General features: G+C 35.8%; 1 protein-coding gene across 7 annotated transcripts in view; it reads left to right on the forward strand.

Annotated features, from left to right (window-relative positions):
• BANK1 (B cell scaffold protein with ankyrin repeats 1) overlaps positions 1–22,780 on the forward strand; it is a 305,691-nt gene that overhangs the window by 16,958 nt on the left and 265,953 nt on the right. For all 7 annotated transcript variants that reach the window (XR_006602628.1, XR_006602629.1, XM_045067101.1 and 4 more), the window contains exon 2: positions 14,619–15,017. Coding sequence is in view for 5 of the 7 variants with exons in the window: in XM_045067101.1 (XP_044923036.1) it covers positions 14,619–15,017 (399 nt within the window). In the remaining 2 variants the exon portion in view is untranslated. The remainder of the gene's footprint in view (positions 1–14,618; positions 15,018–22,780) is intronic.

Genomic DNA, 22,780 nt, shown 5'->3' on the forward strand with positions numbered 1-22,780 from the left:
TTCTACTTCTTTGTCAGAAAGTTCACATTTTTAAAAGAATTCATGCATAGATTTTATTATATTATACATTTCCAAATGTCAAATATTAATGAAAATAACCCCATCAAGAATTCTTTATGCTTCATTATTTCAGTTCAGAATAAAATTTAGTATTCTATCTAGTATTTAATCTTGTGCAGAATATTAGCCATAGATAAAGTAATTGAACTGTTTTTTTTTTTTTTATCTTTGGTATTTATAACCAGGTTAGTGCCTGACTTCTGGGCTGTTCATTTTCCTAATAAGGCACCTGGAGCATGATAATTAATAATAGTAAAACAGCAATTTTTATAAAAGTTGGTATGAAGTGGAATAGTTTTAAAATTGCTTTTACTTAACCACATACAGTATAAATTCCTCCCCATCTATATTACTTCATATAGTTTTGGATAAACATCATAAACAAAATATTCACTTTAGAATTACAACCTAAATTTTAAATATATAATTTCAAATATTGTGTTCTTTTTTTAGAACAATTTGGCCATATATGACTAACAAAATCCCCTTGGTGAAATAAGGCAGATTTTGAGCAAGTTAATGATTTTAGTAATTAAATAATACATATGCATGCATTCATTCCTTAGTAAACAACGTGAGCCATTTGGATTTTTTTCTTATTAAAAAAGACCAAAATCTTTATATTTTTATATATCAGAAAAACTTGAGAGATAATAATTGCAACTGTAATCATCAAATATACTACTAGAAGTACTGTCTATATAAGAAAAAGAGACTACAGTAATTCTCAAACTTGAGTGGACTAAAGAATTACCAGGATTGCTCTGGGTGCTTCATTATGATGGATGATAACCCTGATCTCAATTCTTTCCAAGTCCCGATCCTAATTCTAGGTCCCAATCCCAGTTCTTTCCAAGTTCCCAAAGTGGTTCTGGTGCAAGTAATGCCTTGACCAAATTATGAGGAGAGAATGGGGTCACAATAGAGCAGTGTAGCTTTTATCAAATACATAACAGGGTTGAGGACTTTTCTAGAGGTGCTTAGGGTTTTGATCCGTTGCTGTTGTGTGAGCTCTAACCAGAAGTCATGTTTACCAAGAGCATAAGCCCCAGGAGGCTTTGGGTTGCTTCTGGGAGTGGTAGGAGACACACTTTGCTAGTTTGCTGTTTCCCTTTTAGTCAAGAATGGCTGCAGAAGATTCAGACATCAGGAAGGGGTGGGGGTTTACATGCTTGCTGATATAACTTTCAACAAAGAAGTAGCTAATCATCCTATTCTTCCTTCCAGTATGTACTTATTTCTAGTATATAGACATTTCTGAGATATTTTAGAATCCCCATAGTAGGTTGTGAGATAAACTTCCTACAGAGGGTTTTGCTAAAGGTGTGTTCTTACTCAGTTATATTCTCATATTATGACATCATATGTAATTCTGCACATAACAAAACTATTGAAAGACATTTGTGTCTAAATGATAATCAGATATTTGCTTGTGTAATTACATTGGAAGATTTCATTAGAGTTTGAGAATATGGAGTGTATTTGTCATGTCCTTGTTTTATATACTTCAGAAACAGGAACCGAAGAGCATTCATTTGCGCAATTAAATCTCCCCTAAAGTCCATGAAAAGAATTCAGGAAGAAAAGCAAGCTGTTTGGTCATTGTTTTAAAGCCATGGCTGGCTATACTTTTCCCCCCCACCACCGCCATCATTTTGTGCTCCGGAAAGAAGAGGTTAAAATGGGGAGTGAGGGAGAGCAAAGAAACAAGGGAATACCAATATAATTTTCTCTTGCTCAGAACTAGGACAGCAAATTTACATTTGCCAATGTATCTAAAGATAATTCTCTCTTTATAGTCTAATAACTGATCATATGCTTTTATCCATTGGAAACCTTAAGGAAGGGAGTGCAGTTTATTTCATTTGTTCAAGAATATTGCCTGCATTATGGCTTGATACCCAAGCCAGTGTACGTAATCCATGTGAATTTAAGCCCAGACAACTATATGGGTCTGGTTGTATATTTATCATTTTAGTTTCCTAATGGAATATGGTTACTCACAACCAAATGTATCATTTGGTGGGTCATATAACATGGAGTTTATGAATGACCAGTTAAGCTTCATAAACACTTAGTGTCCTATAGGCAAACCTTAATGTCTGTCTGGACTCAAGTATACTCACAAGTTAATTTTCAGATAGAAAAGTGTCGTTAGAAGAATAAAGCATGGTCTTTCTCCAAAACATTAGGGGTATGAGTTGTGGATTTTCTTATTGAGAGTTGTCAGAAGTATGAGATAGCATTATTATAAAGCCTAAATGGCAGGGAAGTCTGCACTGCAACCTGGTCTTGTAGCAGAACTTAATCTGGCCCCACTCAGAGCTGGTATCCTTATTGGCTACCTGGTAAATGGTCAGGATACTGACCAGGTATGTATGCTTCCTTCAAAATGCAAAAAGGGCGTTGGTGGTATAGTGGTGAGCATAGCTGCCTTCCAAAATGCAAAAAGGTCCATCCAGTGGTGAAATGCAGTAACTTATTTTTCAATATGCAGTGGTATCCTGATATGCCTTAAACCATTGGATGTGTAGAAAGTTTGCCAATGTTGCAGGATAGTGACCTTTAGCATGGTGATAAACCTCACACTCTGGTACATAAGTGTCATATTAAAGCTTCAAGGACATTAGCTCTTTCTTTATGAGCAAGTTTAATTAGAATAATGTCACCCATTATATATTATACATTATGGTAACATACCTTATTGTATGTTACCTAAGGGTTCATAGGCTATACATATACTTCATACCTATTTCTTTACAGTATCAGTATTTTTTGCAGACTGTATTATGACAGCGAGCATAGCCTTGAGGTCAGTGACAGGTGCTCCTGTCCGTGACAGGTGAATGCAAACTGCTTATTATCTTTATTGATTGCAATTTCAAGGAAAGTATTTACCAGGTCAATATCTGTATATAGTTTCTGTAAGCTGGTTAATTTGTTCCAGTAAAGATATGTGTAGAACAGAAGTCGATATCAACACCTAGTTATGTTTGTAAAAATGTGAAGATATAATCACTATTACATCTTTCACATCTTTCTTTGTGGTGCCAGTCTTTACAGTTATACCAGGAATATAGTATTTGCTTTAGTTTATGTTTTTGATGGTGGGTGGTAGGCTGAAGGAGTTAGACAATTCTAGACATATATTCCCTTTCCTACTATAATATCTTTCTCTGTAAGGATTCTGGCATTTGCTATTTATGTGTATAGCCATTATATGTTACCCTAAGATATCTCTGTGGGCCACTGAAACTTTTGTTAAATATACCCAAGGCAAGATGTCATTTGTCATTACACCTGACTTTCGTAAGTTCCTGTTCTTACTAGGGTACCATGCTGACATTTTGGGTCTTCAGGAATCTGTGTCAATGGAGATCAGTAACTAATAAACATTAGGATATATGGGCATTCTTTGTTCCCAGTGTACATAGCTGCAGGCCTCTGGGGAAATGCTTAGAGGAAGATTCATTGTATATACATTTAGAAGCTTCTTTAGATAGAGGAATCATTTTTCAAGGGGATTTGACTTTTCCTCAGCCAAAGGGCTCTGAGTCTATAAACCAGATAGAGGCCTGTGAATCTCCACTTACTTCAACTTAAGTCATTTTTTGCACCTAATTCTAGAATTGTTTTGTTTATTAAGGTAAAACTAAGGGTTCATAGGCTATACAAGGACCTTCAGCTCAGTAGGTTACCACAGCAGATCCCTGAAAAAATATGTAGATTAGTTAAATTGCCTCTAATGATTAAGTGCTACCATTTAGACTTCTCTACCAATCCAGACTTCATTATGCCTCATTGACATAAAAAGTTCAATTTGAAGATCCAGTTGTTATCACTGTGTCCAGGCTACACAGGACGTATATCACAGAGCTTTTCATGATTGAATTTCTTAATGCTTAGTAGAGAGAATGTCAGAATACTCTAGAGCAAGGATCACCAACCTATAACCAATATGCAAAATCTAGCTGGTGACCTATTTGTGAATAGTTTGTCAGCTAAGCATAGTTTTTATACTTTTAAAGGGTTATTTAGAAAGAAAGAAAGAAAGAAAATGAGGTAAAGCATAGGGTAGAGAGAAAAAGAAGAAGAAAGTATCTTATTTCACCACAAAGCCTGAAGTATTTACTGTCTGAGTGTTTATTAAAAAAAAAAAAAAATGCTTGCTGACCCCTTTTCTCCATCGTAGAAGGCAAGTCTGGCAATGTAATCACATTGACTCCATAGTGATGGAGTCCAGATTTTAATTATCCATTCTAATAGGCTGCAAGTGCCTCCCCACCCCCAGGCACTTGAGTTAACACATTAAGTTCTGAATCTTGTAGGACTACAGCCATATTGATGGATTTAATCAGGTTATGTCTTCCCTTTTGCCATCCTTGGTCTAATAACTCTTAAAATCTATTCCATACATTATTTCCAGACTAATGCTGATACATATTGGCAGAATTATATAATAATTTTTGTGTGTGAAATGGTTTTTCTAAAATTCCTTTTACTTATGGGATCTAACGCTAGTTACTGACCTTATGGGCAGTCAAGGAGGGGTATTGGCATAGATGCTGAGAAAAGTTGACATCATTTGTGAGGCAGTTGCCTTAGATAAAATTCTTAAAACTTTTTTTGTTTGTTTTTGTTTGTTTTTAAAGGGAACACACGTTCCCTCGGTTAAAAATGATCCAGAGATGCTAGGGAATTTAAAGTTCTCAGCCTCATCTCTGTCCCCAGTCTCTCTTGAGTCTTATGATTCCACACTTTTTTAAACAGTGTCCTCACATTGGCTTAAGAATCTTGGGGATGGGGAGTTGCCTGCTACTGGAGCTGTAACCCTGTCTGTGTATATGCATTCTCTGGGACAGTCAGAGAAACCATTATACACCAATCACCCCATCCCTGTAATTCCTGTTGCCACAATATTAACTAAATTCCATAGGCACTCGAGCTCCCAAAATTTTCCCCTCCATTGACAAATTATCCCTGGTGAAAAATTGAGTCATTATGTTGCTTCTGCATGCCATAAATTGTCAATCTATTATTTTCTTTTGGCAAGGGGTCGCTTGTATTCTCTAATTATGAAAGCAACACAATTCCAAAATCTGTTCCATAGAATCTATTTCCTGTGGCCACTCCTAGTACTTGTATTTATCAGGATCCTGGCAGGAAACAGATATCACCATCAAAGATTTTAACTGGGGGAATAAAAAGGGAGGGATTATTTATTAATATGTACAGGACTGTAGCATCCAAGAAGAGATAGGTAAGTATTGAAAGACTAACAGCAGGAATCTTTTAGTACCCTTGTAAGGGAAGGGGAAGGAAAATGGTTGCTAGAGCTGCATAAAAACTAGAGCCACAGAAGAAAAGCCACAGAAAAGAGGGCCACAAAAGAAAGCAGGTACTGCCAAAACCAGAATGGGGAAGTAAATGAGAGAGCTAGTAATTAACCCTATCATTCCTTTCTCTCACCTGCTGATGTTCTGATGTGCTTTCCACTAGTGTGGGCACGGGAGCCTGAGTGATGTAATACATATGGGAAGAATCAGCCTGGACAGATCATAAAAAATATACAGGTCCTAAGGAGATTATTCTTGAAGGTGAATTGAAGAAATGAGAAACATTTAAGAGACTGTGTAAAGGTGACACTATTACCATATTTAATTAATTCTGACAGTATTTTTCTGTTTGGGGCTAGTCAAATTCTCTGAAATCAGAATTCATCTTATAAGTTATAGTATAGGGGCACCTGGGTGGCTCAGTAGGTTAAAGCATCTGCCCTCTGCTCAGTCATGATCCCAGGATTATGGGATCGAGCCCAGCATTGGGCTCTCTACTCAGCAAGGAGCCTGCTTCCTCCTCTCTCTCTGCTTGCCTCTCTGCCTACTTGTGATCTCTGTCTGTCAAATAAGTAAATAAAATCTTAAAAAAAAAAGTTATAGTATATTGTGGCACCTGGATGGCTTAGTTGGTTAAACGTCCAACTCTTGATTTCAGCTCAGGTTATGATCTCAGGGTTATGAGATCAAGCCCTGCGTTAGGCTTGGTGCTGGGTATGGAGACTGCTTAAGATTCTCTCTTTCCCTTTCCCCCTCTTAAAAAAATTACAATATATTATAGTTTATTTGACCATAATATTTTTTTCCTTAGAGGAATATCAAATAATAACCTGTCTTATGGTCAATGTTATGTTAGATTGAATTATCAGTAATGACAGTAAAAGGAGAGAAAGGCTATAGACATTGCAGAAATAGGACTCCACAAATTTGCACTGACGTATTTTAAAACCTGTTCACAGATATAGAATCATTTGTGTTTATAATTTTAAATAAACTATTCATAATTTGTATCAGAGATTAAAAACTGGTAAGGTGAAAGAGTTGAACATTTGCAGTTTATATATGAGGGATAGAAGATCTTTGCAGACTAATCCTGTAGCAGTTCACCATGCTTTTTTTTTTCTCTTACAAGGTTGTTTTTTTTCTCTAAACAGGGTTGCTCTGTGAAGCACAAATGCATTTGTATTTGTTTGCATCTTAAAAGGAAGAAGAAAGAGGAAGGTTCTGCATTTATATAAAAATAACTTTTCCTGGTTGTTCTTCATCATAGCTAAAAAGCATAATCTTAAATTGATATGTTCGTACCTTCCTGTATTTGAAAGGAAGAGCTAAATTGATGTGACAGAGAAAGATTTCCCCTGAAGAAAACTCTGAGAATTGGACATAAGTGTAGGTAGTTGATTTAGAGGATGAGCCCATGAAGCACTAGTGAAAAAATAGGAAATGGGAGACAAGGGGAGAAAAGCACATTAAAAAGTATGTTAATAAGCAGAAAACACAATAGTATATATTAAAAAGTATATTAATAAGCAGAAAACACAATAGACAATTACAATTCAGCATCCCTAATGTAGAATAAACCCCCTGAAGGATGGGCAAGCTATTATTTACACACTGATTTCCATAATCTTGGATTATGTAGTACAGTAGTATATAATACTACAGATTTGGGCCATGGCAAAAGTGAGCTGAGATTTGTGGGCAAGCAGATGAGCGTTGGTTAGGGAGGGCCTCACTCAGCTTCAAAACATCCAGCCTTTGAGGAAGGTGAGTGGAGGGTGACTGAGGTTGCCTCCCAGCCCTCACTGCCCTAAATCCTCACACTTCTGAGCTGCCAGGCAGATGCATGGCACTGAGTGAGGAAGCTCCTTCAGAACAGAGAAAGTCCTCAAGCAGCAAAACAGAGGTTGGAAATGGTCAGTGTGCTTAACTGCTGACCACTAACCTGCAGCTCTTGGGCCAGGAAGATATGGGATGTACATTAGCAGAATCTGCTACACAGATACACACAAAAAACACCTGGTATTTTTTGCCACTCTGAATAAGTGAAATTAACCAACGAGTTATAGTGATTTTACTACGTTAATGCCTTCGAGAAAAATCCCCAGTTTTGTTTCCTTGTGCTAGTTAAAGTACAAAGTTAGAGCACAGAACAAGTTACACTTCCTATGTACTTTGAGTAATGATATATTTGTGTGTGTGTGTGTGTGTGTGTGATTCAATCAAGATTAATGTTTGTGTTACCACCACTGAGTCCTTTTGGGCTATAAGTCATTTCTTTGTAATTTTCTGCTCTTTTTTCTTCTGCACTTTGATCACCAGGTAGAAAAAATATAATATTGAAAAGATGCATTATGCTATCTTTCTTCATTTTGCACAAACATTGGTAAGAGATGGGATCTTATTCAAAAAGAAAAAATATGCCATTTGAACCTACACATATGTAATAGGAAGGGTTTGATTCATGCTCAGTCTCATTCTTTGGTAATATGTAGTATAATCTGCTCCCAGTGCAAAAGCAATTATTGATATCAATTATTGATACAAATTTCCTTCAAGTTAAAAGAATTTGTTATAGTACTTTGTAGGATAAATAAAAGACATCATTGTGGAATCTGAGATACCACTTTAGAGTAAATTTATAAAAATTAATATGGCTATATTCTGTTCTACCCTTGTAAAATTCTGTCATTTATATTATGTTGTTAGACTGGAGATTTACATTTTAAATAATTTATTTACAGACCTTAATTGAATCTCCAAAAACAACTTTCTTTTATTTTGATAAAGCTTTCCAGGAATGAAAATTTTATTTCTGTGTTTCAGATTCAACTTTTATTGTTTCATTTCACAGTCTATAAAAGTCAGTCAATCTTAGCAACAATAACCTTCCTTTTTAAACTGGCAAATAATGATGTAAGTTTGATTATTTCAAGTGTGTAAAACAAAGGCCAGTAGGTGTCTCATGAAAATCAATAGAGAACTATTGTTGGGGCACAGTCCAGATCTTACTCAAGGACAGACTTCTGTTTTCTGAGTAAGGAAGAAGAAAACCATGGCTGTGAAAAGGCCTTTTATATAACTTTTGCATTTTGACTCAACATGGTTTCAAAATGAAAGACTGGAAGGCAGCACAAGGAACAATCACTGTCCTTGTGGCCCTGACAAGTTACTGAACCTCTCTGAGGATCAGTGTGATCAGCAGTAAAGTAAGAATAGCAGGGCAACTCCATGTAGTTTTAGGAATATAAAATGAAATAATACATGTAACATGCTTAGCAACATGCCTATTACATGGAAAGTGTCAGTAAATAATAATTGAGAAAGTTAAAGATTAAAGGATTGAAATGACTTTATCTATAGAGAAGAAAGGGGTGACATTGAGTGCTTATCTTTAAGCTTTTGGAAATTGTCATACAGGGGTTATAGACTAACTGTAAGTCAAATATAAATTTGGAAGGAAAGATCAGTTTTAACCTAAGAATAAAATGACCATAGAATATAGAGAAAGGTTACCTGTCTACTATTTCTTGGGAAGTTTTGGAAAGATAAGTTATGATTGTCTCTAGAATTGTTTTCCTATGGTAGTATGATACTCAACTACGTAACATGGAAATATTCATTCTGTACTTCATTTTTTTTTAAAGATTTTATTTATTTTTTGACAGACAGAGGTCACAAGTAGGCAGAGAGGCAGGCAGAGAGAGGAGGAAGCAGGCTCCCCTCTGAGCAGATAGCCCGATACTGGGCTCGATCCCGGGATCCTGGGATCATGACCTGAGCCGAAGGCAGAGGCTTTAACCCACTGAGCCACCCAGGTGCCCCTCATTCTGTACTTTAAAGATTTTATTTATTTATTTATTTATTTTAGAGAGATCATATGAGAGGGGAGCAAGGAGCAGAGGGAGAAGGACAGGCAGACTCTACATTGAGCATGGAACCCTCTCTGGCTTTTGGTCGCACAACCCTGAGATCATGACCTCAGCCAAAATTAAGAGTCAGAGATTTAACTGACTGAGCAACCCAAGCACCCCTTATTCTATACTTGTTCTATAATTTTATTGACTTATGTTTTAGAGTCAAGAAAATAGTTTTGTAAGTTCTTCATAGATAACCATACTCTTGGAGTACCTCATATGTTCTATTTCCTCTTTTTCCTTGGTGGGAACCAGAGTCCTTGTAAGATTTCACAGACTTTGCATACTTGAGATTAACTCATAGGCTGCTAAATATTGAATAACCCAACTCATATCACCTATGAAGAATCTGTCTTAATCTCTTAAATAATGTTGTGTCCTTTGCTGTTAGAGTTTAAAAGTACAGGCTGTAGGATCAGACTGCCTGCAATGGAATCCAAATCTAGTACCACTTCAGTTTTCCCATCTGTAAAATGACAATAATGTTTGAATCCACTCAATAGGGTAATTTTGAGAATAAAGTAAAATGATATATATAAAACACATTGGAGTCCTAGTTTACTTGAAACACTTAATAATTCACATTATGAATTTTGTCTTTACTCTCTAGTTTAGAATTCTATGGTAACCTACTCTGGCTATATGTAATAGAAAGGAACCTCTTTCTCTACCCTTCCTCAAACATAAAAATACTGAATTATGGTGCCATGTTTGTGTTTGTTCAACAAGTATGTATTTAGCATCCAGGCTGGGTGAGACGCTACACAGAGAATAGCAGAGCAACCCTGATGACTCATACACAACTTGTGTATGATTCCCATATGTTTTCTTCCAGATGTCATCTTCATGCTGCACACATAAGCATATTAAAAATTCTATTGAATACCTGTTCAAGAAATTATGAAAGACATTATTTAGGAATCAATGAGTTGAAAAAAGAAGCATCTGTCCTCGGAAATGATATTTATATCATGAGAAAAGATGCAGATAATTCAATAAAAATACAATAGCTCTCAAAATCATTATAGTCTTAATTGGCCCATTGGTGTTATAGAAAATACAAGCTTTATATCCAGAAGAAAAAAAAGATAATTGTAGATTACAAGAGTTTTGGTGTTTTGCTCTTTGTATTCATGATAATACCTTACCTCTGATTTTTAAGGATGATTATTTTGTTTTATAAAATAATACAGGTTTACTATGGAAATATAAGCAATATGGAAGTTTTTAATTCTTTATTTTTTAAGATTTTGTTCATTTACTTTAGAGAGAGAACAAGAGAGCACAAAGAGTTGGGAGGGGCAGAGGGAAACGGAGAAGTAGACTCCCCTCTGAGCAGGGAGCCCAACATGGGGCTGGATCCCGGGACCCTGAGATCATGACCTGACCTGAAAGCAGATGCTTAACTGACTGAGCCACCCAGGATCCTCTGGAAGAGTTTTTTTTTTTTTTTTTTTAAAGAAAGCAATGTATCTCTCACAGTCCTATCTTTCATGGGTAACTGTTACTATCAATAAAATTATTTTAAGTAAATGCTCATGGAGTGATTGTTTAAAAATGAGATCATAGGGGCATCTGGGTGGCTCAATGGGTTAAGCCTCTGCCTTTGGCTCAGGTCATGGTCTCAGGGTCATGGTCACAGGGTCCTGGAATCAAGCCTTGCATTGGGCTTTCTGCTCAGCAGGGAGACTGCCCCCCCGCCGCCTCCCCCCCACCGCCACCTGCCTCTCTGCCTACTTGTACTCTCTCTCTCAAATAAATAAACAAAATCTTTAAAAAAATGAGATCAGGGGCTCCTGGGTGGCTCAATGGGTTAAGCCGCTACCTTCGGCTCAGGTCATGATCTCAGGGTCCTGGGATTGAGCCCCGAATCAGACTCTCTGCTCAGCAGGGAGCCTGCTTCCTCCTCTCTCTCTGTCAAATAAATAAATAAAATCATTAAAAAAAATTTAAAAATTTTAAAAAATGAGATCATATTCTACAAGCTATTTTTCAAATAAAATAATATAAAGTAGGGGCACCTGGGTGGCTCAGTGGGTTAAGCCGCTGCCCTCGGCTCAGGTCATGATCTCAGGGTCCTGGGATCGACTCCTGCATCCGGCTCTCTGCTCAGCAGGGACCCTGATTCCTCCTCTCCTCTGCCTGCCTCTCTGCCTACTTGTGATCTCTCTCTGTCAAATAAATAAATAAAATCTTTAAAAATAATAATAATAATATAAAGTAAATTTGAAGGACGTTAATTTTCAGATAAAAATCTTTACTTAGAATACTCTAAATTATTATTGTTTAGGGAAAATGATACAAAAATAGTGAGAGGATGGAATTATTTTTTAAATTCATAAATCAAATTTAGGAAGTATTAAATGACTAAATTCTATCAAGGATGAGGTTAATATTTTATACTATTTTTTCCAAAAATGCTCAGCTTTCCCATCCCATGAGTACGTTTGATCAAGATTTTTAATATCTGATTTTGTAGTGCAATCATAATCCCCTCAACATTTTATCTTTGTTCTGTATGTACTTATATGAAACCTACTGTGCTTTCTTTTTTCAAATTTTTTACATTTTCATTTTATTTACTCTGGTTCTTCTATTTGTAGCCTGTATTTTTCTTTTTTATTTACATTTTGAGTATGGTTACACTTGCATATTGAATTATGGTAAACATCTATAATGAAAACCAGCAATCCTCTGCTCTCGCCGTCACCAAACACAATTTGATTCTCCATAGAACCTCAAGAACCATAGCTCTTTCAGATTTTTCCTTTTTATTGTTCTGTTTCTAAAAGATACATCTATCCTACAACTTCTTGATTTACTAATTCTAACTAGTATCTGTTGGTTTCCTGTAATGCTCTTGGGCTCTCCCTCCTCAAATGCTCCATTCACCTGTTTTAAGTCCCTACTGGTCTGTAGACTAGGCTTCTTGCATAGCTGTCATCTTGGAACTTTCTTCTTTCTTTTGGTACTTTACTTTTTTATTGCAGAATAATTTACACACACAATCTAAGAAATACAGATAAATTACTTTACACATAAAGTTTATACACACACACGCACATACATACACTTTGTGTGACAACCATTCAGACCAAGATGAGAACATCTCCAGAATCCTGGCAGGTTCTCCCATGCCTGCTTTCATTCATTAGTCCTATGACCAGATATCCTATCTGTATCACCATGAATGTTTTTTTGTTTGTTTGTTTTTGAACTTCATATAAATACAATCATTGCAGAATACACCCTTTTTCTTCTTTCACTCTATCTTTTGTCTTTGGATTTATCCATGTTGCATGTAGCAGTGGTTCATTTTTATGGCTGAACAATATTCTATAATATGAATATAATATTATTTTTATAAGAACTTTCTTAAAATTCATTCTAACCTGGGCTTGAAATTTCTCTGAAGAAATCTTTGACCAACTTCATATTTTTCTCCTCCTGGGTGAGTCGCTTTTCCTTCCTGAACTACATGAAGACATTTTATTTATAGTAATCATTAAACCAAAGGCAATTTCATCAAGATAGACTTTCCCTTAATAATTTTTCTTAGAACTTGATCATGCCCCACTGATATATGGAACTGGTTCATTTTTCTTTTATATTTTAAAGATTTTTAAAATTATATTTTAAAATGTTAGTGTGTTTTGTTCTTTTCTACTGCAGCCTTTAAAGTGTCTTTATACAAAGTCTTTTCCTTTTTAGTCTCTTATGCAGATATATTTGTACCAATTGCTATACCTTGTTCTCTTTTTCTGCATTTACTATGAAAATATCAAGCTTTTCTTTTAGTCCAGAAATTAAAATATTATCTATGTTTATCCTAGTTATTGCTTTTTCTAATTTATGTATCTCTGGGTAATGGTACTGTTTTGGTTCAATTTGTCTCCTTATCTCATACACTTTTAAATGCTACTTTTTTAAAAAAGTTAAATCAACTTGTGTTTGAACTCTGATTTTATTTAATCTCTAGCCTTTTTACACTATAGATAACTTCTATGGAGTTTTTTACTTCCCTGCTTATGATTTCTACTAGTCTTCGCATGCTGTGTTACTTTAATTATTTTTATGATCCTATTATTACTGTTAATATTATTTGTGTATTCCCTTCCTGAAACTACAAATTTGTATTATTTATCTTTTCATTTTGCTTGTGTTTCTCTTAGCTCTGTTAAAGCATCTGTTTGCTTAAGATAGTGTGGACAAATTATTCTTTAAATTCCCGTCCCTCTCTTTTTTGCTACTTTTTATTTTTCCCTTCAAGCTACAGTTTGGGTGACAAAAATCTATATTCCAATCAGTTTTTAATGACCAGAAAGAAAAGGGGAGGAGAAGCAAAGTGTCCCGGGTTGGTGGTCCTGAGTTGTAGTCTCTAATGAGACCTGTTAAATATTGTCTGTAAGGCCCCTGCCCTCTGCCCAAGGATGCACTTGGGTTCCTGTGGGATTTGCTGGGCTTCCCTGACTCATCCGTGAGCCCTGGCCTGTGGAGAGTCCTGACAGCCTTTCTTACTGCTGCAGACACTCCCTGGTCAGTTTCCAAATGGAGAAGAGATTCATAAGCACCGTGGTGGTTTTGGTGGTGACTCAATTTTCTTTATCAGAATTGGTTATAGGTTCAGAGAGAGGTTTCAGATTAGTGTTGTTCCATCAGAACCTTCTAATTATTTTATCAGCATAAAATTTAGTTTATGACATGAGGTAGTACCCCCTTTATTTCATTTCTGCTATTGAATTTCTTTCTTTCCTTTTATTTTTAAATTTTTTTAACAATTTTTGTTTTGTTAGAATTCTGAGCACCTGTCTTTAGGCAGTCATCTTTACCTGGAAAAAAAGACTCGTGAAAATTCTCTCATATCTTCACAGAACAATCTGATTCCTTAGCTAGGGCTTATTTATTTTTTACTTTTACCTTCATTTAGTAGAAGAAGAAACAGTAGCTCAAAGGAGTTAAATACTGTGAATCTGGATAAATTTTGTGGTTACCGGCACAGCTATGTCTGAGCCTAGCTCCTATAATCCTGCAAAATATTCCTTTTATTCTGCCATGAAACCTCTCTCTTCTTTGGGTTGAGCATCCTAGTTCACTCTGGCACAATGAGTATAGTGTAGATTCGCACAAAGCATGAAAATCCTGGATGATTTCATAATGGGGATAACATGAATTATATTATTGGTCTCTGGTATAATAAAAGTAATATATTCCCTAGAGAGTACATAAAAAATTGATATTAATAATATAATATGTTGTTAATATTTCAAACATAAGAAAATTAATACACTGTTTTCTGTTTTTCCAGAAAATACAAGAGACATCATAATGATATATGAAGAAGATGCTGAGGAATGGGCTCTGTACTTGACAGAAGTTTTTTTACATGTTGTGAAAAGGGAAGCAGTCCTATTATATCGCTTGGAGAATTACTCTTTTTGGGATTTGGAATTGCTGAATTTAAACTCTTACAAATGTAAACTTCTGATATTATCAAATGGCCTGCTTAAAGACCTAACTCCAATGAAATGTCAGTTTCTGGAAAAGGTACTTTATTCACCAGAGAGTGTGGTTACTCTGCTGTGTGGGGTGACAAGTTCAGATCAGCTCTACAAACTATTAAATATCGCTGGAGGCAAATGGGAGATGTCTACTGAGCAGGAGCCCCAAGATTACATCGCTGTAATTGAGAGTATTATATTCGGAGGTAATGTTGCCAAATCTTCTTTATATTTTTTTATAATTAAGAAATCTAAATTGAACCAATGACTATCTGATACTAAGATAAAAAAGAAAAATGGAAGCCAACTTTATGTTGAATGTATGTTGCACTTTCTTCAAATGCATGAATGTTCTTAATTTTTAGCTATTTTCTTCGAATCAGGGCTTATCAGTTGTTTTAAAAATGGTTTATAAATATATTCTTTAGGGTAGCCCATGTGAGCTCATACTTGATAGAACAATTATGGTATGCAGGCTTCCTGCTGAGCAGAGAGCTCAATGTGGGGCTCAATCACAGGACCATGGGATCATGACCTGAGCAGAGGTTTTAACCCACTGAGCTACCCAGGTGCCCCTTAACTGGTAGTGCTTGAGTTACTATCTACCCTATTACTATTACCAGTCAGTAGCAGTCCAAGCTTTGAAGGTGTGCTTTAGAATTATAAAACTTCCATTGTGCTGACAATTATGTAACTATATTATGGAATACTGTTATTGTTTAATTAGTTTTAAATAAAAAATTTGTTTTAATCATATAGCCACATGTCAAAGAGCAGAACACAGGGTTCCCCTCGGATAATTAATTACAGTTCCATGTAATAATCAAATCTCGGAAGGTCTCTAATGTTAAAGTTTCTCCCTTCCCCTGTTCTTTTCTGCTTCTGCCTGAGTGCAGAGGTGGTGCCATGTCAGCTGCATTCCTGGTTTTCTCAACCTCTGTTTAAACCTTTTATTCCTAGTATTCTAACTATGGCTCCCTTTCCTACAGGGAAGAGGTGGGGTTTTTTTTTTTTTTTTTTTTTTTTTTTTTTTTTTTTTTTTTTTTTACTGGCCGTATCAAATATGAAGCGTTGCCTCCTTTTCTTGGGGCATATTTCTGGGTCTTTGGAGTTGCCTTCATTCACTGGGATGTATCACCTGCGGCTCCTTAACGAGACGACTGTGTCCTCTTTTGAAGCTCCTACTTGTGGTGGTCCACCCACTATGCTTTCTTACTGTCGATATCTGTGGCTCTCTCCAGTTTCACTTTTGAAAGAAATCACTCCGAGATTTCCCCCACCTAATCTTTTCTTTCACTTGGCCCACATCTGTCTGTAAAAACATGTGTTTGTCTTTTCCAGTCAGACTGCTGGGCATATATGCCATTTTCTGTATAGCCAACACCATCTAACCCTTCGAGCAGCAATACAGCCACAGCCTCTTGCCTTGAGTCGCTTCCAAACATGGGTCTAGCACCAACCTTGTTCTGTAAAACCAGAGAACATCTGTCAATCCCCAGTGCTTTGCTGGAGGCCCAGGTCACTCACTGTGCTTGAAGATGTTGAGTGTCTGCCTTCGGCTCAGGTTATGATCCCAGGGTCCTGGGATCAGGCGCCACATCAGGCCCCATATCAGCAGACTCCCAGCTCTGCAGGATGCCTGTTGTCCCTCTCCCACTCTCCCTGCTTATGTTCCCTCTCTCACTATGTCTTTGTCAAATAAATAAATAAATAAAATCCTTAAAAAAATAGAATATCCTCTTTCTATTTTCTAGTATTCCAGCTTCTTCAAATCCAATACTTTCTAAGCCTCGTTTTAATTATCTATGGTTGCACACCAAGTTACTCTAAAATTTAGCAACTTAAAACAGCAAATGATGGTTATATCACAGTTTATGCAATTAAGGAACTTAGGTGCTGCTTAGCTGGGAGCTTATGGATCAGGGTATCTTGTGAGATTGCCGTCAGTCTGTCCAAAGCTACAGTCATCTGAAGGCTCCACTGGTCACTGGGGGAAGATTTACTTCTAACAGGAGCATATACTTTATTGGGAAGTTTGTTATTTTTTTAATCATCTCATTGGATGAAAGTCATCTCTCATGGATTCCTGAGGAAGGGACCTTGGGAATCATATTTCTGAAATTTTGCATTTTCAAAATTCTTGCATGTTTGTTTCTCGGAGTATAGTTGGGCTGAGGACCATTTGGCTCTTCTTTCTTCTAGCATTGTAGAATTTAGGGAATTCTTAATTACATGGCTGAATAAATGATTCTTAATTTATATTTGAAGTCTAGTGATTTTCACTAGAATTTTATTCTAGTGCTGACTGTTCTGAAGTATTTTGCCCACACAGACATGGTGATTTTTGTCTTTCTTTCTTTCTTTTTTTTTTTTCCTTTGGTCTTTCCCCAAGATAGAGATTGAAGTGTTCTTAACTTATATCTTTAAGTATTTCCACTATTTTATTGTTATTATTTGCACTATTTTATTATTATTTTCTTCTTCAATGATTCCTTTTATATGTGTATGGGATTTATTTTGTCTGTGATGTACTCTATAATTTCTAATTCTTTTTCATTCATTCATTCATTCAAATTCTTTTGATTCATTCATTCATTCATTCAATATATATTTATTTAGTTTGCATCACTTCAATCCTTGCTACTTTCTTATGCTTTCAGTACCCTCTCTTCCCCTGTATTATTTCCAGTTTCTCCTTCATTTTTCTTGTGCTTTTATTTTTTTCCATTATGCCATTTGGTTGAGTACTGGAAGCTTACGGTTCATCTCTTGCTCTTGTGCTGCTAACCTTGCCTTGACACCTTGCATATTTGCATTACCTAGTTGCTTCAAAAAGGTGATTGCTATTCATTACATTTGAAAAGTTCATGATGAAATATTTGCTCACAATTTTCTGCTTCATTAATACTAACGTGTTTTTAGTGTGTCTTCCCCCGTATGCCATTGGTTTGCTGCTCCTCTCTTCCCCCACCCTTTTCTCCCGCTCTTGTAACATCTTTATATAGACCCAGTGCTGGTCCAGTTTTTCTTTTCTATCACAGAGCTGAGTGAGTTTTTCTTAGTCTAGCCAGAGGAGATAGGCAATGTGGGTTTTGTTGTTTGTTTTGTTCTGTTCCTCTCACATACAATGAAAGACTTTACTTCTCTGTTTCCACAGGTATAGACTACTTTCTGTAAATTTGTCTTTTCTGTATATTTCTTCATTTAGCCTCACTTTCTCTGCTTTCTGAAACCATCCACAGATGCTTCCACCTGAAACTGCTGCATTTTATGTCTACAAACATAGAAAGGCATGGCTTCTGGCCTTAAGGTAGGTAGGTTTGTTAGCTCTTTTTTGAAATCTGCAGCTTCTGGATTATTTCTTCAAGGTTTCTTTTCTCTTTTTCCTCCTGCACACCCTTTTGCTCAGCCATCACTGATTTTGGAGCCATTCCATTGATCTGTGGGTCTAGGATTGCTCTGTTTCCTATTTTCAATACATAGGGCATTTGCATAGTTGTCTTTCATTCTCTGTGTGTTGGAATGATTTCCAGGAATAAAACGGGAAATACTGACTCTGCGCTACAATTTTCAAATTGTCAGTCCTCAAGTTTCTTACAGTCTCTGGGTTTTTTAGTCCTCCTCATGACATTATAGGCTTTGGGGTTTTTTTTTTTGTTGTTGTTGTTGAAAAGGAAAAATGTTACAGTTGGAAATTATGGAAAAAATTACAATGATGTACATAAAGTGCAAGCAATTTTATGCTAATTTTCTCCCTGAGACAGAGGAGCACTAAAAATTGGTGGCAACATTTCAAGTGAGTGATTGTCCACACCCATCATTTCTATTTTCTTGAAGAACTTGAGTTTTTTTTGACCACTTAAATTATGATATCACTGGTAGGTAAAAATATTGAATATCTTTTTGCTGTTTTATTTGTTTTATGATAAGTACCTTTGGGTATCTATGTCAGTGGTGCCCCTACTGTATCTTCAGATTATAGTCTATTGATGTTTAGTAGGAGAAAAGCTTACACTTTTTGGACAACACAGGACTGACTTTTGAAGACACTTTAACTCTCATCTTCCCACATTCAAGTTTTAGAATCTGATTTCTTAAAGTAACTTAGATGCACCTGCCCAATGGAAAATATAATGAAGTTGTGCGGGAAAATACATTCCAAGGTGATACATTTATCTGAACTACAAGCATGCAACCAGAATGTAGATCTATGAACAATTTGCAAACCATGCATAGAAGAACTTTTATGTGTAGGTTGTGTCCCTTGACAAAATTGATGCTGAATGCTGTAATTTATGGAACAATAAATGTTTTAATAAAAGTTTAAATGATCTGTTAAAATATTTTGTTTCATACTGCTATGGGTGTTGAATACATAAAGTCTGGCTTTTAAAAAATAGGCGAAATAGGATGAAAAGCATGGAATTCGATTTTTATTGCCTCCTTTCTTACCTCCTCCTTATCCCACAGAGAAATTATGCAAAGAAAAAGGAAACTTATTATTCAGAAACATGATAAAGAGAATAATAAAAATGCCAGAAAGTCATGGAAATAATTAAATGTTCTAATACAGTCACGTAAGAAGGAAAAACCAAAGGAGATTTTTATAAAAGTTAATGAAAAAGAAAGATATTTTATAATTAATCAAGGCTCCAGAGAATTTTTTAATATAAAAAAAGATGAAGAAAAGTATGTTCATGGTTAATCTGAGTATTTTATTTCCTTTTAAGGAATTAAGGAAGTTAAATTTCCTGTCTTCTTAATTCCCGAATTGAAAGTAATACAAAACCATCTGTGTTTTCCACATTTCTGTGTGTGGTACAACCACTTTGACCATGTTTCTTCCTTTTTTGGTCTTCTATTTCTTTTTTTATTGTTGGAGCTTTACCTCATTTTTTTCCATCTAGTCTTTCTACATATGTAGGTTTCAATATAGCATTGTTTATATAGAATATAAATGATCTACTGTCGGACTTACATAAAATAAACTAACATTTTTGTGTTACCATTGTATACGTTATTGTTTATAAATCTTACCTCTAAAAGATGAGTCGTTTCTGTGATCATGGCACATTTATTGGTCTCTTTCCTCCCTGTTCTTTGTTTTATATTAGGACATCTTTTGCCTTTGGACTCTTGCAAGCACAATGTTTGTTCTAACAGTTGGGTCAGTGCTCTCCAACCTTTATTTTATCGTGTTTTCATATGTATGTCAAGATATAATATTCATGTTTCCTATTCATTTCCTTACCGAGGGTGAGATGGAAAAAGAAAGAAGCCTCAGTTCTTTTCATTGCCACAGTAAAGAATTACAGGACAATGCAACAAAAGTAAAACCAAGCAAAGTTTTATTAAAGTGCACTTCAAGGGGGAAGTGGGCTGGTCAGGAGAGACAAGGGCTGAGAAACTCCGGGATGTGGGCTTACACTAATTTTTCTCTTTCGAAGAGGTCCTTAGATCACAACATTTGAGAGACAGGCCTGGATTATATAATAATTAGCCAGCTACCCATGTCCTTTCCCAAGAGGTATTCAAAATGCCTGCCTTGGGGTAAGAAACCACAACATTATTTCCGTTCTAGAGATAGGTCAAATAAGGACAAGGGGCTGCTTGTAGCAAGCACCACAAACTTAACTCTTCCTTGGATGGGATACTGTAATGGCAAACTGACCGCTAGTTGGATGCAGCGGGGAGATGTCTGGGCAGTCGTCAGTTGGGGCTTGCCATCACCACGTGTAAGGCCCATCCTCCTATTGTTCCTGCCTAGCTTCCTTGCCTAATAATTTTATATTTCAGTATTTCATATTTATCTGACTTTCTTCATTGTCAAATGGTAGATGTCATGGCGGTGGGAAAGCTGCTCTTTCACAAAGAACTTTAACATTTTAATTTTGTCACCATATTACCAAACCAAGGACTCTGATTTCTTAGCTTCATTAAACTTAAAGAAGCAACCTAAAATTAAGAATAGCAGTGTTAGGAGAGCCTGGGTGACTCAGTTGCTTAAGCATCCAACTCTTGATTTCCGCTCAGGTCATGATATCCGGATCTTGAGATCAAGCCTGGGGTCAGGCTCTGTGCTCAGCACAGAGTCTGCTTGAGATTCTCTCCCTCTGCCCTTCCCCCTACTTGCACTCACTCCCTAAATAATAAATAAATAAACAAATAATTAAATAAATAAAATTTTAATAACAAGAATAACAATGTTAATCATGGAGTTACTAGAAAAACAAAACAACAACAACACAACAGAAACAAACTATCCGGAAGCATTTGCTCTTCTTTCTTCCCATTTGAGTCATATTTGCAAGAGCTCTCATTTGCTCTGCTCAGTGAAGTCAGATGGCCTTTGAAATAAAGTCCATCCTTTCTGCATGGGCTTTCAGCTCCCCGAGGGTATGGTTCTAGCATAGAGGGTCAGGCCATCTCTGTTGTTACCCTTAGTGTAGGCACAGACTGTACAGTAGGGCAATTACACCACCTCCCATTGAATAAACAAAATTTAACATTCCTGCCTCTGTACCATTGTTCTTACACTGCCTTCTTTACCCAGAATACCCTTCCCCATATTTTCAGATGAAATCCCAGCCATTCTTCAAGGTCAGCTGTAAAAAGCTGCTTGATCAATGAATTCATCTCAGATCATTTCTCCTTTTTCCCTAATGCTATTAAAAATTTTATTGTTTACCGAGGATTCTCAGTTCTTTATAATTATTTTTGACAATTTCTTTTCTTCTCCCTATTTCAATTTTAAGAATGTAATGCTGGTAAGTTTCTTTTTAAAATATTTCAGCATTCTAAACATCCAAAAAGCAATGGAAGAGTACAAATTGTGCTTTTTAAGTGCAGGTTTATGAATGTTTATTGGTGCAGTTGGGCTTTTCTTTTGATAATTATGAAAAGGTTTACTGAAGTATCCTTGCCAAGAATACGTAACTGAATCTAATCCTGATGAAAATATCAGACAAATCCAAACTAAAAGAGAGTCCACAAAAGAATTTTTTGTACTCTTCAAAAATGCTAAGGTCAAGAAACTAAAAGAAAGGATGAACTATTTTTACAGATTAAAGGAATCCAAAATTATATGAAAGATGTATACAATGATAATCTTGAACTGGATGTTGGACTAGGAAATGTGGGGCAATCGATGAAATGTGATTATCAACTGTGTATTAGTGTTGTATGATATTCTGTTCTCAAATTTCGGAATTGTTTTGGTTATGTAAGAAGAGTATCCCATTTTTGAGGAAGTATGTATTGAAGTGTTTAGAGGTAATATAGCAGGATGTCAATTGGCATATATATAAACACACACATATATAGATAGACAAATGCATCTATTTACCCAGTCATATGTTTAGACGTATGTCTCTGAGTGTATTATATGTATGATAATTGGCTAAATATCCTGAGTTATCTACTTTCCAAATGAGCAAAGTAAGCTCATTCTTGTGCTAGGGGTTAATAGTTGTGCAGCTTTGAGAAATGATGCTTTTCTGAGGACATAGTTGAGTGCATGCACTGTGAAGTTCGACCTAGTTACCCTGTGATTGGCATCCATGGAGCCTCTAAATGTTTATTTCATATGTAATGATACAGCATTCTCCTACCATTCTTACTGTGGGGAAGGGGGGAATCATCTGGCATGAGGCATGAGAAGTCAATCTTTTTTTCTAATAATATATAGCCCTTATGTCAAGTTCCGTATCTATGTCTGGTTTGTTGTATATTGTGTTTTCCTTTTAGAAAAACTAACTGGTTCAAACACATTAGATGATGATTAGGAATCTTCAACTTACAATGAGTTTACCCTCAAAATTTCCTATATAAGCTGAATGTTTGAAAGATAAATTTATTTTGGTCATTAAACATATTTTAAATAAATATATTTCATACAGAAACCCTACTAGTTGCCTCAGAATAATAGGGGTAGTAGAGAGCTGACTTAAGTAATAATACTTTTCATCTG

This window comes from Mustela putorius, unplaced genomic scaffold (genome assembly GCF_011764305.1).
Source record: "Mustela putorius furo isolate JIRA1106 unplaced genomic scaffold, ASM1176430v1.1 tig00003871_pilon_pilon_pilon, whole genome shotgun sequence".
NCBI classification, from domain to species: domain Eukaryota; kingdom Metazoa; phylum Chordata; class Mammalia; order Carnivora; family Mustelidae; genus Mustela; species Mustela putorius.